This window comes from Diospyros lotus, chromosome 6, assembly GCF_014633365.1.
Source record: "Diospyros lotus cultivar Yz01 chromosome 6, ASM1463336v1, whole genome shotgun sequence".
In the NCBI taxonomy this organism is placed as follows: Eukaryota; Viridiplantae; Streptophyta; class Magnoliopsida; order Ericales; family Ebenaceae; genus Diospyros; species Diospyros lotus.
In genome coordinates, this window is record NC_068343.1 from 22,610,953 (window position 1) to 22,629,624 (window position 18,672).

Genomic DNA, 18,672 nt, shown 5'->3' on the forward strand with positions numbered 1-18,672 from the left:
TGTGGTAAATTTGAGTATGTTATAATTTGAAAGTTACAAGTTTAAATCATTTTAGTTGATTTTTTTTTTTTTTTGTTTTTTAAGCAAAACATATAAATAGTATTTTAGGAACTTACTTTACTAATAGAATTTCATAACACCAAAATATGTTGTTTGCTTATATAATAGTATAAATATAGATAATATTGATTTGCTAAGGGTTTCATGCCCCACTACATGGGTCCTACCCTCGCTATCTACATATATAAGTTTTCATACTTGTACAAGTATTCACCGTTATACTTTAATTATCCTTATGTGTTAATTTATTCAAAATAACGGAATTTACTTTATTAGTTTTGTTTCAGTCATTTGGATTTCTATAAACTTTCCTTCTTAGTCTCATTCTGCTTAAATCTTAGTCACTAAACCTAACCCCAAGATTCATTTTCTAGGGCATGCCTATGTCCTCTTAAAGAATTACTAACCCTTTTGGTTAATAATATGTTGGTTTGTTCAAGTCATGTCTCACTAACTCATCGGGACTTTTATTTCATTCTCAACCATCCCAGGGTTGTCTCTTACTCAAAGTCTAACTTTCCTTGGGGCTTAGTTAATTTTCTTGAAGTCCCTTTCGAGAATTCAATTCTCATAGTCGATACCACTCGTAATTAGGGCACTACTCTTGATTCATATACCTGAATCACTGTTAAACTCATCTTAGGTACTCATCTTAGGTTGCATTTTAACAATTTCACTTCCATAAAAAGGCATCTAAGACCCTAGAAATCTCCTTATAAGTTATTTGACACCTCTTAGCTCATAGGTCGCTAGTTCACACCCAGGTAGATCATTTTGCCCCTAAGACCCCATTAAAGTCTCACTTAATCTACTTTGTCTTAGTCTTATCTTGAAAGTGTGGATTTCACTCCATTTCGACACTTCTCCAAGACATAGGTTTAAGCATAGGGTGTGACACCTGAATATAAGCTAAATCATATACTAACTGAAACTATCCGTTCATTAATTCATTATTGCTCCATCATTGTGGTTTAGTGGTGTCTTGGTTATATGGTTCACTTGTTTATCAAGGTGGGGACTTATGTTTTTTCCAAATGAGGTCTCTAACAATGTTTTCACTTAGGTAGCGTTTGTTAAAATGAGCAAAATAAGGGAGTATCAAGATAAGTTCGGAATAGTTTTCAAATCAATATATGGAATGGTCAAGATAAAGTTGAGAAGCATTCCAAGATTTTTATCAAACTATTTGTTAAATTCTTTGGAATGAATTAGAGAACACATAAGTCATTTTTTTTTTTATATGTAGAGAACAAGATATGTTTATCTTGAGGGGATGAGAGATATGCATATTCTAAAAATTCAAGATAAGAAATCATTAATTATTTTTTAAAAAATGGTCAGATAAGTTTAACAAACATGTTAGAAGTTATAGAAATCTGAGATGAATCTCATATCTTAACTTTTCTACCTCATATCTTGATTAACAAATGCCCTCTTAAGAGGCATGAATGCACTGATAGGTTGCTTGTATGAAGGGTTTCAAAGTAAGGTTATTGTAGGTGAACCCAAATGAGGACCTTAGTGCTACTTGGTAACCTGTTGGTATCTCTTGCTCCTAGAGTTTTTCTTTACAAAATGAAAAGAAAGATTCCCAGTATATTAGTAAAAATTAAATATAAAATAGTGATTGATAATATTTTATAAATATACATGTTAAAACTTTTACTAAAGGAAGCTCAATTTATTACTAAAACTTAGATTTATATTTATAGTTGAAATCTATTAATATAAGGTCTATGTTATTGTTAATGGACTTAATATAAGATACTAGTGATGAACCCGTGTGGATACATGAGAGAGTTTAATTTAAAAATAAAAAAATAAACTTGTTATTTTAAATAATTTTAACAGAATTGATAATTATAATTTTTTTAATCTTTAATCATTTATCAAAATTTAAGTTTAATTAATTATTCGTTATTCAATATACTAATGGAGAACACTTTTAATTCAATATACTGTCATTCAATGTGTTAAAGAATAATTAACACATTAAGTAGGTCATTTGATAAAATATTTATAAATTTTTTATTTATTATATTATATTATATTTATAAATAAATATTATAAAATCTATATATCCAAAGAGATTTGTTATTTTCTATTTATTATATTATAATTATAAATATAAATTAAAACTCTTAAATATAAGTAAGAATCAGTTTTTTCAATAATAATAAAATTTTAAAAATATGAATTTTAATTTCTTCCATAATCTTAAAAATGTGATATTTTAAATATTAATTAGTATTAAAAAATCCTAACGACAATATTAAATTGAAAAATCCTAACGACAATATTAAATATTTTTTTATAAATTTATTAAAATATCACATTTTCAAGATTATTTAATTTAATTTAGAATTTCAGCCCGTGTTCAACACGTGATTTTTATTCGAGTTTTGGACAAATATCATTCATTATCCTAACTGCAGGTTATGCGCTACGTTTAAAACGGGTGATGGTCGTCACTGCCTTGCCTCATCGGTGGCAACAACCGTGTGTGTGGCAATCGATGGAGCTCCAAGCTATCACTCGAACTTCTGTTCGAGGAGGTTCTCTCTCTCTTTCTCTCTCTGAAATTGTTACGAAATTCAAGGAGTAGATTTTTGTGCATGTTGGCTTAGAGCAGCTTGAGGGTTTATTTATTCTATTTCGAGTTTGCCATGGGAAGCAGAACTGGTGTCTTTGCTTTTCGTTAGAATAGGAACTGTGATGGAATGGATGCTGGAGCTCAAATCGAGAAATGACTACCGATTAATTGGAATTGGCTTTGATCTCTTGTTGTGTAGGAAACGTTAATATGTAATTTAGGACTTAAGAATCCTCAAACACTGAAGTAAGGTAATAAGGTTGCCCATGAAGCGTCATAAAAGGCTATACTAGGGTTAAAATAGTCTTGAATCCTAGTCGCTGATCACAGAGGAAGCCTTCTAACTTCAGGTCTCATCCATCCCATCTGTATTAAAAGACACATTACTTATTAAACCTAATAATAAAAAAAAATATGTTGTTGCATCACTGCCATCACTAAGCTCGGGAGTTGTGTTTGAATGTTGAGTTAAATCTTTCAAAGGTTGGGAAATTGAGTAGAATCCTATCTTTATAATGGCATATCTCCATTTTGATATTTGATTTTTTTTTCCTTGTCAATATCATAAAAAAGAGGAATGTGGAACAACCATTGTAGCAACCCCTTCTAGGCATGACCATGAGGGGCCTTCCTTGCTATGCAATTCGAGCCTTAGGTACAACTGTGAAGGCGAGCTTGTCACCCTAACCCCACTGTAGTGCACGAGATCAGCCCTTGCATCCCCCACCTCATCATAAGTCTGGGTCATCCTGCAAGCAGGATGGGTTTAAGGTTCTAACCCCAAACCTAGGTGTCACAAGCCTGAGGGCATTATTGTAATAATTCCTATAGAGGCAGTAACATGTGTACTTAGCGGTTACCGCTTGAGTTGATTGTACCTATTTGGTTACGCCTAATAAGCCGAGAGTGATAGCCTATAAAAGGCATTGTAAAGAGGACGGGAACTATCAATGAAGTATTCGGTTCTTTCCCTCTCTTCTCTCTTTCTCTCTATCTCTTCTTTCAAATTCTCCCTCCAATTCTCTCTGATCTACGACTTTCCAGAATTGTCCAAGCCTCTGATTCGAGGCTTGACACTAGGGGACAAAGGAGAACTCCCAAACTGTTGGGCTACCACCATGGTAACTTGATTTTTGAATTCAAATGGTAGCTTTCTTTAGGTCTAGAAACGGGTTGGGTAGGACCTAGGATAAATAATAAGGAGTTCTGCTCTATAATAATAAACATATTTCCTTGAATTTCAAAACAATATCAGCATAGAGTTTCCTGTTGCTGTGAGAATTAACTTTGCATTCTGGGTTTGTTCTTTATTCCAAGCAGGATCAGTATGCTTTTATACACCAGGGCTTATCTCAAGTGGTCATGACCCTAATGTATCCCAACCTTTTGTTTTGATGAACCTGTTCAACTGTTGAGCAGTCATGTACACAACTTGAACTCCGTTTTACTTGTTTGGGTAGTGAACAAGCTTAAATTCACTAGTAAATTGGCTGAGCTCAAGGATTCACATATTGTTCATATACCGTGTGGGTGGCAGATTAAATGACCTGTATTAGTTTCTGGTGTATTATGGTCCTCATGATTGGTATTATGTGATCTCAATCAGCATTAAGCCATTTTTCCTTTTTCTTTTTCCTCTCCCTCTTTAGCGCCCAACCCCCCCCCCCCCCCCCCCCCCCTCAATGGTTTCCATGATCTTCCCTATCTGGAAAACAGATTTGTGGTCACACGTTTCCTTAATTGACAATTTATTCTGCCCTTGTGCTAGGTAACCTTTTCTTCCCAGCTCAAAAGTGGAAGAATCATAACAGATTTATTTCAAATGTCAAAGCTGTGGGCCACAGGTTGATTCTGAAGTATACAGGATCAAGGAGATGTTCCTCAAAAAAATTTGGAACCTCAATTTGTTGTTCTATTGGGGTGGATAAGGAATCCTCTGTACCTCCCAGTTCCCAACTAGCTGAGGCAAAGTTGATTTATTCTGTAGCTCCTGCCTTGGGCCATAATCAGGTATATTTTAACTGATTCATACAATTTGTATTGTTGAACCATTTCATACAATTTCAAGCGGGGATTATTATGCATCCTTGCAGTCATGGAAAATAACTTGCAGTTCTAAACTTTTAATCTTGTGCTTCTTGGTAATCTTTTCATCTGAGTTATGTTTTTGCTTACAAATCCTTACATCACTTCATTTATGGTTGATAGAATCTGACATTATATTAAGTCAATGGACAAAATCTTATGTTTCTTTTCCTAGAAAATGGCTTAAAAACTTCCTTTTCCTAGGAAACCAACACACCTGTTGGTGAAGGCTGAAAACACAAAATATTTTTTTCTTTTTTTTTTTTACACTTATTAAAAAAATATCTAATAAGCTATCTATTTGCCTCTTTTTTGGTAAAGTAAATAACTTAGGTGATGATATCTTACATTAATAGATAAATTTATCTGTTAAGTATAGAAAAAAATGAAAAATTAACTTTGTTTTGCCCAAAAGGACTTCAAAAACCTTAAGTAACAATTTATGTAGCCAACCCCACATAATTGGATAAAGGCTTAGCTTCTTGTTGGTTTATGCATCTTAAGTTGTCTATTTGATATATTCTCTACACACTGTCTTGGCTTAACATTGCTTTCAGGAGTCGCATCCAGAATGTAATTCTAGAGTTCCTGCAATTGTAAGTGAACTTGAAAAGATGGAGCTTACTCCAAAGGTATGAATCACAATTTCAATGCTACAAAAAATTACTTGCAACCAAGTTATTTTCAGTTTCAACAGGCTTTTTTTTTTTTGCTTATCTACTATGTAGCTTTTATTGGTACAAACTGGATAGATTATACATTATAGAACATCTGTAAATTATAGGGTTTGACTACAAACATACGTGCTTGAATTTTTTTTTTTGGTCTGAAATGACTATAAATATACGTCTATGACTTCAAAGTTGCACTTCCTTCTTCATTCTTAGCTAACAAAAATTGGTAAAGATTCTTGTGAAGGTTCTATATATGGATCCCAGTATGCCCTTCAAGTAACGCCTGATTCAACTCCTGGAGAATCTTCTGCTCGAATTAAAGATTTGATCCCAATATGATCCTGCCCTTGAAAAACAAGATTCTCCTTACGTTGGTTTGAATTGTATGGTGTTAGGATCATATCCACACAATATTAATGTACTTCTGCTGTTTCAGAGCTTGAAACCTGGTTCAAGATCTCCTGAAGGCCCCTGTGGTCTGTAACAATTTTGAATTTACTGCCCACTAGTACTGCCCCCATTTTCGTATGGCTTGAAAAAGCAAACAATTCCCTGATGTAGGTGAGAGTTTTAGACATTTTGGGAGTCAGCTTCTCAGTGTAATAGGCTATAAGATGTGTGAAACTTAGGAAGGAAACCCTAACTTTTAATATGTATATACCACTTAATTAAATTCATAAACCATACACCTATATATATATATACAAATACAATGGGCCATGGGCCATGGGCTCTAACATAAGATTAACCCTAGAGTATAATCATATAACTAAACACTCCCCCTCAAGTTAGAGCATATATATCATATGCACCAAGCTTGCTACAAATATACTCAATTCGAGGATCCCTGAGAGACTTAGTGAAGACATCTGCTAACTGGTCATTGGAATTGACAAAATCTGTGGTAATATAGCCAAATACAATCTTCTCTCGGATGAACTAACAATCTATCTCGATATATTTGGTCCTCTCATGAAAGACTAGATTGGAAGCAATATGTAATGCAGCTTGATTGTCGCAAATTAATCTCATCTGTGATATCTCCCCAAACTTGACCTCCTGAAGCAATCACCATGTAAGAAGGCATTCTTAATGTCCAGTTGATACAATGGCCAGTGGTGCATAGCTGCTATAGAGAGAAACAAACGCACAAAAAGGAGACGAGAGACGGTGATAGCTAAGAAAATTATAAATGGGGTGAAGATTGCGAGAAGAACGGGTACCTTTCCGAAGGGCAATAGGAAGCAAATCCTCATAAGGCAGTATCGCAGTAGGTGGAGAGATTGGAGTAGGATGTGAGGCAGTAAGAGTCGTTGAAGTAGTAGGAGATACGGGAGAAGGCACAAGAACAACATCTCCACCGGGAGGAGACCGAGGCTGATGACGCCGATAATAAACCTGCAATGGGGTAGAAGAAGGAACAAGAAAGAGATCGTGGTAATCGGGGCAAACGCCCCAGGTGTAACTATTGTCACAAGTGGGGGCATACTAGGGAACAGTGTTATAAGTTGCATGGCCGCCCTCCTCGTGTTAATGTTGCTCATGCTGATGGTTCTCGATCTGAGTCCTTTGATGGTCATTCACCGCAATCTGTCCTTCTCACTGGGGTTGACTATGATGAGTATCTCAAGTATAAGACGTCATAGCAAACCTCATCCACAGTTGCTTCTATCGCCCACTCTGGTGATTCCACTACCTGTCTCGCTCAGTCATCCTCTTTGGGACCATGGGTCCTGGACTCAGGTGCTTCTAACCATATCTCTGGTAATCCCCATTTGTTCTCTCATTTTACTAACTCTATTTCTTTACCTTCTGGAATATTAGCCAATAGATCCAAAGCAGTTGCTAAAGCTGTTGGCACTGCCAAACAAACCTTCTCTATCTTTAGATTTTGTTCTTTATCTTCCTCATTGTCCCTTTAATCTTGTCTCTGTTAGTAAACTTACGCGTGCCTTAAATTGTTCTATCACCTTTGATGATCATTCTGTTACTATCCAGGATCGCGATATGGGACAGATGATTGGCGTCGAATGTGAGTCGCAGTGTCTCTATCATCTCAACCTTCCTGCATTGCATGTTGCTTGCTCGATGACTGAGTCTCCTGCTCTTCTCCACAATCATTTGGGACATCCTAGTTTGGCTAAGTTTCAGAATATGGTCCCCAGTTTATCTAGTTTGTTGTCTTTTCATTGTGATTCTTGTCAACTTGGAAAACAGTCTCGCACTTCTTTTTCAAAGCGTGTCAATAATCGGGACTATAACCATATAACTCAACAAGATGTTTGTCTTGAGAAAGAACAACAGAAATCCCTGAAATGAAGTATCAATCTCCACAACAAAAGGCTTTGCTAAAATCTAGAAAGGCTAAACCGGGACTAGTGATTTCTTCTTTGAGTCTTGAAAGGATTTTTCAGATTCACCATTACAATTCCAAGCTTCTTTCACCATTACAACCCGTCAACATTAGGGCATACCGCTATCCTCCTCACCAAAAGAATGAAATTGAGAAAATGGTTAGAACTATGCTTGAACAATCCCTCATTAGGCCTAGCTAAAGTCCATTCGCCTCTTTCGTCCTTTTAGTAAAAAAAAGGATGGAACATGGCGATTTTGTGTCGATTATAGACAACTAAATGCCATGACCATCAAGGACAAATTTCCCATACCCTTGGTGGAGGACCTATTAGATGAACTTAACCATGCCAAATTCTTTTCTAAGCTAGACCTTAGGGTGGGGTATCATCAAATTAGGATGAAAACTGAAGATATTCCTAAAACCGCCTCCAAAACCCACCATGGACATTTTGAATTCTTAGTGATGCCCTTCAGACTCACCAATGCCCCAGCCACTTTAAAATCTCTCATGAACAGAATTTTTGAGCCTTATCTCCGCAAATTCATATTGGTATTCTTTGATGATATACTTGTTTACAGCCCTACCTTTGTACAACACCTATCCCACCTAAAGCTTACCCTTGAAATCCTAAAGAACCACCAACTTTTTATTAAGGAGTCCAAGTGTGCATTCGCCCAAAGATGGGTGGAGTACGTAGGGCATGTCATATCAAATGGGGAAGTAAGCACTGATCCAAAGAAAGTGGAGGCAATGGTGTCTTGGCCGAGGCCCACAACGATGAAGGCTTTGAGGGGATTCTTGGGATTAACCGGGTACTACCGTAGGTTTGTGCAAAATTATGGAGTTATCAGCAAACTATTGACTAATTTGCCAAAGAAAGGAGGTTTCCAGTGGGGCCCGGAAGTAGAGAAAGCCTTTGAGAACCTCAAAGAGGCCATGAGCAGGGTGCCAGTGTTGGGACTCCCAGACTTTAATAAGCCCTTCATCCTAGAAACTGATGCTAGTGGAATTGGGTTAGGGGCAGTGCTAATTCAAGAAGGGAGACCTCTAGCCTTTTTGAGCCAAGTATTGAGTCCAAAACACTTGGGACTCAGCATCTATGAAAAGGAATTTTTGGCTGTACTTATAGCTGTAGACAGCTAGAGACATTACTTGGAAGGAAACAAGTTCATCATAAAGACAGACCACGAGAGCTTAAAGTTTTTTGTTACAACAGAAGCTTTAGACACAGCTACAAAGAAAGGGGATGACTAAGTTGATGGGCCTAGATTACATGATTCAATACCGGAAAGGAAAGGAGAACAAGGCAGTTGATGCACTGTCCAGATGTCAAGAGGAAGGAGATTTATTAGCTATCACCATTGTGGTACCCGAACAGTATCAAGAAGTCATCGACAACTATGAAGGAGACAATAGGATTAAGGCTATATTGGAGAATTTGACTATGGGGGCTCAGGAGACGGGAGGCTATACACTGAATCAAGGGTTGTTGAGATTTCATGGGAGGATTGTAATTGGGGAGAACACAAGGATTAAGGAAAGAATTTTTCAAGCCTTGCATGAGTCACCACTAGGAGGGCACTTGGGAGAGCAGAATACTTATCTTTGGGTGAAACAAGTGTTCCAATGGCCAAGAATGAAGGCAGATATTAAAGAATTGGTTCGAAGGTGTGACACATGCAGGAGGTGTAAATCAAAGACAGTGGCCTACCCGGGGTTACTACAACCTCTGTCCATCCTAGATCAGGCTTGGTTTAGTATCTCGATAGACTTTGTGGAGGGATTGCCTCGGTTAGAAGGTAAGGACAACATCCTAGTTGTGGTAGACCGATTGACTAAATTTGCCCATTTCATAGGGTTAACCCATCCTTACACGGCTCAAGCTGTAGCGAGGATCTTCTTAGATCGGGTGATTAAATTGTATAGGGCCCCTAAGACCATAATCTCTGATAGGGACAAGATTTTCGCCAGCTTGATGTGGCAGGAGCTGATGAAGTCTCTAGGAACGAAATTGAATTTATCTACTGCATGTCACCCTCAGTTTGACGGCCAAACTGAGAGGGTGAACCAGAGCCTTGAAACATATCTAAGATGCGTCTACTTGTTGCAGCCTAAGGAGTGGCATAGGTGGTTGTCCCTAGCCCAATGGTGGTATAATACCAGCCACCATTCGTCAATTAAAATGTCCCCTTTTGAGGCTCTCTTCGGGTATAAACCACCCATGCTACCGGCAGTGGGAGGAAGCTCTAATGTGGCTTCAGTTGAAGACTATTTACAACAAAAGAGGAGAATAACATAACAATTGAAGCAAGAATTAGCCTCGACCTAGAATCGGATGAAACAGAATGCTGATCGAAGAAGGAGTGAGAGGGAGTTCGAAGAGGGGGGGGAGGAAGTGTATCTAAGGCTGAGGTATAACCACCTAAAGTCAATCTCTCGAGAAAGGATCACTAAGCTTAGCCCCAAGTATTATGGACCATTTCCTATCGAAGCCAAGGTAGGGAAGGTGGCCTATTAGTTAAGGCTTCCCCTAGGGTCACAAATTCACCATGTTTTTCATGTTTTGCTCCTGAAGAAATTGGTGGGGGCTCAACCCACGAGTTTTGTACTACCAACCCTCCCCAAAGAAGTCAGCGTAAGAACTGAACTAGAGGTTGTTATCGACAGAAGTGTAGTGTATAGACATAGGGCTCCACTTATCCAAGTACTGGTCAAATGGCATGGCAGCACATCCAAAGACAACACATGGAAATACCTTCCAGAATTTCTCAAGCAGTTCCCACAAGCCGCCAGCCTCCTTAGCGTTTCTTGAGGACAAGAAACGGCTAATAGAGGGGGAGTTGTCACGAATTCAGCCCTTAATTCAGTTCCATTTTTAATTTCTGCATTTACTTACTTCACTATTTCTATATTAGCAATATTAGAGTAAGAAATGGGCCATGTGTAAGGGAGGCAGGAGGAATATAGTTTGTTAAGAATTGTACCAGGTGCGGGCCCACCTCTGACAAGAGAATATCTCCTCCAAATGGCCTATAAATATATCTTCTCCATTCCTAATACTGAATTCTGTTTTACTCTCTTCCATTCTCTATCCCCTCTCTGATTCTCTCTATAATTCTCTATTCTATTTCTCTGAATCGCTTCCAAATCCCCACCGGATTGGAGAGGTCCTCATTGTCAGGCTGAGGCCGTGACAAAGAGCTAACTGCCATCTTGCTTATCAATGCTTCTTGCAAACTCCTCTAGCATTTGTATCAGTCTCCAATGCATCACACATCAGACCATATCCAATAGCCTTCTTTCCTACAATGGTGAGGCCGATTCCAAACTCCTAAATAATCGTGAATAAAGGATATTTACTCGTTACATGAAGAAGAGATGATTTTGATGTTTCTACAGCTCCACCTGCATTCCCTTCACTGCTGTCAGCTTCTTTGTTCATGGTTGTGTCTAAACACTTCAATAAACATTGTTTTGGCTTTAAACCCTCCTCTCATTTCCTCCTTGAAATCACTCAAGATCTAAGCTATCAATAGCCATCTCAACTAGAAAACAATCACTGCCACTATTTTACCACTTCATCAAGATGATATGGTACAATGAGCTTATGAAATTCACCTTATAATTACCTTAAATCTTAATCACCAGGGATTTCATTCTGTTTTTGGAATGAAATTTAAATGCAAAATTTCTTGTAATTGGGATATAGCAGGACTCTTTGAGTCTTTGGCTACGTCTTGCTTGTCCTTTGCAAAATGTCATCTTGATGACACTGTATAACAGTGATGGCCAATATTTCCTCCGTCTCAACCTATCCTCATCTTAAAGTTGTCAAACTATCATAACAATTATCTCTCCCATCCCTATTAACTATTAACCAGTTTGAGACCTCCACCCCTGTGTTTCAGCTTTAAAGCTGATAATCTCACCTCTTCCTAGAAGTTAAGAATCCCTCATTTGAGAACACAACTTACTTCCCCACTGACAATGTGATTCATCTTTGGATTCCTTTGCCTGTTTGGTCAGCTCATACTATCTAATTGAATAATTGCCTCCACTGGATAGATTGAAGGTTTTCTAATAGACTGAATATTCTTCCTGCAAAAACCCCTAACTGGAGGCAGGGCTTTTACATCCCTCATCATCTTTTATCTGGTGATCTATATCAGTTACAAATAGTTTTAGAAGATTTAGATTGAATACAAATTTTATGCCATAGAATTAATAGTTATAAGTAAAGCTTCCTAGACTTTCTTCAGGATTAATAGTTTTAAGTAAAGCTTCCAAGACTTTGTTTCCATCATAAGCCCAGCTACTTGTTTAGAGTGGTTTCCACACAGATTACTTCTATTGACTCCTCTATTAGTGATGCAGCAAACCTATTAAGGGCCCTTGGTGTATAAATTACTTCAAACAACTAAAAGTTATTTATGGATTGCATATTTGTATAACTGCACAGTTTCCTTGAGGAAGAGATGAAAGTCATGCCAGTTCAGATTGGGTAAGGAACAATAACGAAATGTTAGATGTTGCATCTTGACCATAACAAATTGTTACCTAAGTGCACAGTTTCAACAGACTGCAGCACTTGAATATTACTTAGCAATCAATCTGCTTAGGCACTTTCCTTCTACTTTCATTGTGCACGCAATTCCCAGACAGCATGAAGTACTTGGAATATGAAAAACCCAAAAGCTCTGTGCATCTAAATGAGGAAGGAGGGAAGCTGGGTAATATGAATGTTCCCAGTACTGAGTCGGTGGCACTTTCATCTGTTTTCAGCATATGATCATACAAAGAAAAGTTTTAGTATGAAATAATATCTAAAACCTTTTTTTCATTAAGGTTGTCATAATATGTGCCTCAGTTCCGTGGATCGGAGGTCATTGAACTACAAAATTTCAGAACTGCTTCTGTTGATGATATTGCAAGTGTTCATGCAAGAGCTTATGTGTCAGGACTCCAGAAGGTACAGCTGTTTTAAATGGTTCTGCACAGTAATTCTATACTTCTTGTCACATAGTTTCCAGTTCCCCTCTCCACTCTCAACCTCTGTTTCCCACTTTCCCTTTTTTTCTCATGGTAGCATATTACTACAAAGTTATTTATACATGTATCATGAATTTACAAATGCAAGGGAACAGAAATGCAAAGACAAATGTTTCCATTTACTGCTTGGATTAATAGATTTGATAATGATTCATCTTGTCATCCTTGACATCGTAGTATACCATCTAATATGTGTCATTGATCTGATATTACATTGCTCTTCACTGTATGCATTTGATTTAGTTCTTGTTAGATGATGTTTCCTCACTTGATGAAACTTCTATCTCCATTAACTAGATCTCAGGATCAGCTCAACTTTTTCGAAGAAAGGATTCTCTTTTTGATCACTTATTCCTAGAAGAACTTAGAGCTTATTGTGATTGGATATCATATCAAAGTAGGTCTCATATGTACAATTAGGTGAAGTGTGATATATTCTCTGTGAAACTGCACCTGATTTTACTTTCAATGAAATTGTGCACATCAATTTTGTTGATGAAGGTGAATGTCTGAGGCTTAGCAAATGTCAATTTCTTGTTTATAGGAGCACAGAAGCTGTTGCACACACAGTAGTTAACATTTAACAAATTATAAGCTTCATATGCACTTTTAGAGTTGAGCTTCATAAGCTTACAGGGCAAGAAATTGACAACTGCATTTCAGTCATCTTAAGCTCTCATATTAATGAATTTTATAAGTCATTTCTATGTGGAAGGTGCAACATCTGTTTCTCTTCATGTATTACATTGTTAAATGCATGTTTTCTTCCTTTCTTTGACACTTGTTGGACTAGCTTGGAAATATTCATTCTTCTTTGAACTCAACTCATAGACATGTACAGTCTCTTGGCTTGAGTTGCTAGTTGGCTGTAGGCACCTAAATTTTCCAGACTTTTATAGAAAAACTATATGTTGGTTATGTTAAATGTCTTTCATGGTTAATGCATGATCTTTGTGCGTGTGTGTGTATATAGTCTCTGTATTTTGTTGTAATTTCTTTCCTTGTATCGTTGGGAGGTAGATGACTTAGTTGTATGCTACTTCCTTCCTTTAGGATAGACTCAAAGCATATATATTAATATGTATATACATATAGAATTTTGGACAGAAATTTGCACCTGATACTTGCATTGGCAAGGGACCACTTTAAAAAGCGAAGTGAACACACATGCAACAAGGAGCCTAATAAGGGGCTCACATTTGCACAACGCATCTATCAGGGATATGGAAGCTGTAACACCAAAGTATTTTCAGGTTCAAAATAAGAAATTTGGATCATATAGTGACTGAGATCCGAGAAATGCATCAGAGGAATAAATTTTATAGGGGCAGAATAGTCATTTTTTCCCCCAAGAAGGATGTTAGAATTATTAGTATATATTATAATTATTATATGTGTGTGTTTTATTTGTAATTAGATTAAGCCCATAGGTTTAAGATCTATTATGCTTATTATAAATAACAAGTTAAAAGAGAGTAGTCTCTTAGGTTTTTTCTCTCCTAATTATTTTTTCACTTAGTATCAGAGCCACTGGTGAGACAAAAACCCTAGCCGTCGCTGTGTATCGTTTTTCAGCAACCTTCAAACCCTAGTCGTCACCGTGTCACCGTCACTGCCCATATCGAAACCCCACTGTCCGACCACAACCTACCCACACCACCACCACCCTGGGGTTCGTCGCCACCAGATTGGCCGACCGCTGAAGAATCGCCGCCGCCAAATCAGCCACGTGCCGCCGCCACACTGCCTCCGCCTCCACGTGCCGACGCATGACAGCACATCCACCGGACTTCTTTCTTCGGATTCTCCAAATCTGACCGCCAACGACCCCTAAAGCTACTTTTGGTGTCAAAGTCCTCACCATGTCTGATTTCAATGACGTGGTTCTGCTAGTGCTATTCCCGCTTCGATTTCTTCCATTGCCCCTGCTACCTCTCAATCCTTTGTTGTCTCCAATCTTGTGACAATCGATATTACCACTGTCAAGTTGATAGCGTCTGCCAATTATCTCTCATGAGCAACCTTTGTCAAAATGTGGTTCAAAGGGCAAGCGGATCATCTTACCACAAAAGCTAAAAGTGTGCCAAAAGCTAATTGGCCGAGATGGGAACAAGTTGATGCTTAGTTATGTTGCTTCCTATGGCAGTCTATTGATCTATCCATCATGCAACTCTTTCGCCCCTTTGAAACTTATGTTGATGTGTGGAAGGAAGCTGAAGAGTGTTATACAAACGACATCTAATGTTTGTACACTGTGGTCTCTAATACCAAGAATCTGAAGCAGGAGTCGTCCATGGAATCTTATATGGGGCAGGTTCGGGCTCTCATGCAAGAATTTGATGCTCTTCTTCCTCTTACTACGACCCGCACCGAACAAATTGCTCAACGAGAGAAGTTTTTTATGGTTATTGCTCTCTCTAGTCTGAAACCAGAGTTTGACACCATCAGACATCAAATCTTGACCAGCTCCGCTAGCCCTACCATAAAGGACTCTTTCAAAAGGTTGTTGAATATGACAGGTGCACATGGTATGTCTTCTTCTTCTCATGTTATTCCTCCAGCTGAATCTTCAGCTCTTGTATCTCAGGCTTCCACCGTCAGAAGAAATAGAGGACGCAATAATAATCGCTCACGTCCACAGTGTACCTTTTGTAAGAAATTGGGTCATCTTGAGGACAAATGCTGGAAGAAACATGGTCGGCGAGCTGCTCCACCTGCATCATCTACCAGTGCAGCTCATATATTTTAGAGTGATCCTAGTCTTGCTCAATCTCCACTAGGTTCACAATTGGTACCTATGTCTGCAGCTAAGTATGATGCCTTCCTGAAGTTCCAGGCCACCCAACAGTCTCATCCTGGTAATCCCATTGCTTGTGTTGCTCAAGGCTCATCTGTTAGTCCTTTGATTATAGATTCTGGCGCCACTGACCATATGTGTGGTGATGAACTTATTTTCTCTTCACTTTACCTATTCTGATACTTTACCTACTGTTACCCTGGCTGATGGTACCAAAACTATAGTTAAAGGGATCAGCCAAATCACACCCACCTCTTCTTTCTCATTAAATTTTGTTTATATGTTCCTGATAGTCCTTTTAATTTGATTTCAGTTAGCCAACTCACCAAAACCCTTAACTGTTCTGTTATCTTTACTCTTACCTCTGTTTGTGTTCAGGACCAGGGTATGGGGCGAACGATTGGCGTTGGGCGTGAGTCACAGGGTCACTATCATCTTATTGTGCCTAGTTCATCGGTAGCTTGCACTAGTGCCGCTTCCCCATATCTTCTCCATTATCGTCTCGGTCATCTCAGCCTCTTCAAACTAAAGAAATTAGTTCCTAATTTGTCGTCATTGTCCATGTTTAATTGTGAGTTGTGTTAGCGTGGTAAACACGCTTGTCATTCTTTTTCTCGTCGGGTCAATAATAGGGCTGAGGCTCCCTTTTCCCTTGTGCACTCTGATGTATGGGGGCCCAGTCGCGTCAATTCTACTCTTGGTTTTTCATATTTCGTTACTTTCATTGATGACTTTTCTCATTGCACTTGGTTATTTTTTATGAAGAGTCGGTCCGAGTTATTTTCTATTTTTCAGACATTTACTGTTGAAATAAAAACACAATTTGGAGTTTCTATACGCACCTTATGTAGTGATAATGCCCATGAGTATTTTTTTTCTCCATTTATTTCCTTTATGACTGCTAATGGCATCCTGCATCAATCCTCTTGTCCTTACACACCTCAACAAAATGGTGTTGCGGAGTGTAAAAATTGTCATTTTATTGAGATTGCACGAACGTTCCTTTACATGCCAATCTTCCCACCAAATTTTGGGGCGATGCTATTCTAACTGTATGTTATCTAATCAATCGCATGCCATCTTCAGCGTTATAGGAGCAAATTCATCATTCCCTTTTGTTCCCTATACAGTGACTTTATTCTGTTCCTCTTTGTGTTTTTGGATGTATCTGTTTTGTGCATTCTTTTTCGCCTAGACATGATAAGCTTGCTGTAAAATCTCTCGAGTGTATCTTGCTCGGCTATTTCCGGTTGCAAAAAGGCTATAAGTGTTACTCTCCTGAGTTGAATCGTTATCTTTTGTCTGCTGATGTCACATTCTTTGAATATCAATCTTTTTTTTCGGTTGTTCAGCTTGATTCACAGAGTCTTCACTAGGTTTTGCCTGTTCCTTTTTCTTTTCTTCCGTTGTCCTTCTCAAGTCCATTTGTCTCCTCTGTGGCGCCTACCCTACCGTTTTCAGGTCCACCTACCACGACAACTCCACTTTTTACATATCACCGTTATCCTCATCCCGCTACTAATGCCAGCATTCCTCCAGCCCAGGACTCTCCTAACTCGCTCTCTCCATTTGTGGTCCCTCCTGCTCTGGATCCTGAGCCCAACAATCTCCATGTTGCTCTTCATAAAGGTACAAGGTCTACTCATAATCTACATCCTCTTTATAACTTTTTATGCTATGATTGTTTGTCTCCTTCTTATAGTGTCTTTGTTTTAGTCTTTCCTCTATTGCTATTCCTAAAACCATAGGTGAAGCTCTGTTCCATCCTGGTTGGCGCCAAGCTCTGTTAGATGAGATTGACGCCTTACATTCGAGTGATACTTGGGATTTGGTGTCTTTACCACCAAGAAAGACTCCCGTTGGTTGCCATTGGGTATTCTCTCCCAAAGTGGGTCCTGATGGCCAGGTGGAACGTCTTAAGGCCCACTTGATTGCTAAAGGCTTTACACAAATCTATGCACTGGATTACAGCAATACTTTCTCTCTTGTTGTAAAAATGGCCTCTGTTCGCCTCTTTCTCTCTCTAGTTGCTACATGTCATTGACCACTCTATCAGCTGGATATTAAAAATGTCTTTCTTCATGGTGATATGTAAGAAAAGGTATATATGGAGCAACCACATGATTTTGTTGCTCAAGGGGAGTCCAACGTAGTCTGCAAACTCAAAAAGTCTCTCTATGGTTTGAAACAATCTCCACGGGCGTGGTTTGGCAGGTTCAACATTGTGGTTCAAGTCTTTGGTCTCACTCGAAGTGAGGCTGATCATTCGGTTTTCTATCGCCATTCTTCTTCCTTATATATCTACGATGTTGTTTATGTAGATGACACTATTATCATAAGGAGTGATCAGGTTAGAATACAGAAGTTGAAGGAACATCACTTAAAATAATTGTGATCCTAGAATAACTTCCAATGATACGTCACGTAGAGAAGAGTGTCCCCCAGTATGTGGTTTTTGGTTGGTTGGTGGGGGGTAGGGGTATTGAAAAAGAGAAATAGCAACATAGGAGGAAGAAGAATGGTAATAGAAAAAATGCAGTGAACAAATCCCTAGATCCATAACACCAACACCCCAACAGCTACTCCTTTATCTCTTGGTAGTTTCATGTGGCACTGCAATTCTATTATTTTTCCCTCATGTATGAATATGCTGGAAGAAAAATGGTTATAGAAAAGAGGTTAATTGGGCAGTTCAGGAACCCCCACTCCCATAAAAAAGGCCACTCTTTTATTTTGAATTCTGTACCTTACCTCTAGTATGGTAATGTAATTCCAGGATTTCACTCATCTATGAAAATGCTAAGACTATCTGTTGTACTCTATTATGTCTCTTGTAACCACCACACATTTTTTTGCTTTAAATTTATTTTACTCATCCATCATCTTGTTCATTTTTCTTTTCCTCTTTTATAGGCTATGGATCAAGCTGTAGAGCAGGGTATTATCTTTATTGATGGGTCTGGGCCTACTTATGCCACCGCCACTGTAAGAGCATTGCTTTGAAGTGCATCTTTTTCTCTATTATGGTAGTCAAAGTTTGCCAATATTCATGTTGGAT

General features: G+C 38.3%; 1 protein-coding gene across 1 annotated transcript in view; it reads left to right on the forward strand.

The window, feature by feature from the left end:
• The first annotated feature begins 2,480 nt into the window (after positions 1–2,480).
• LOC127803766 (histone deacetylase 14, chloroplastic) overlaps positions 2,481–18,672 on the forward strand; it is a 39,466-nt gene continuing 23,274 nt past the window's right edge. Inside the window, exons 1-5 of the mRNA XM_052340238.1 lie at positions 2,481–2,615; positions 4,422–4,663; positions 5,296–5,370; positions 12,636–12,737; positions 18,528–18,599. Of these exons, the coding sequence (XP_052196198.1) occupies positions 2,522–2,615; positions 4,422–4,663; positions 5,296–5,370; positions 12,636–12,737; positions 18,528–18,599 (585 nt within the window). The 5' untranslated portion in view covers positions 2,481–2,521. The remainder of the gene's footprint in view (positions 2,616–4,421; positions 4,664–5,295; positions 5,371–12,635; positions 12,738–18,527; positions 18,600–18,672) is intronic.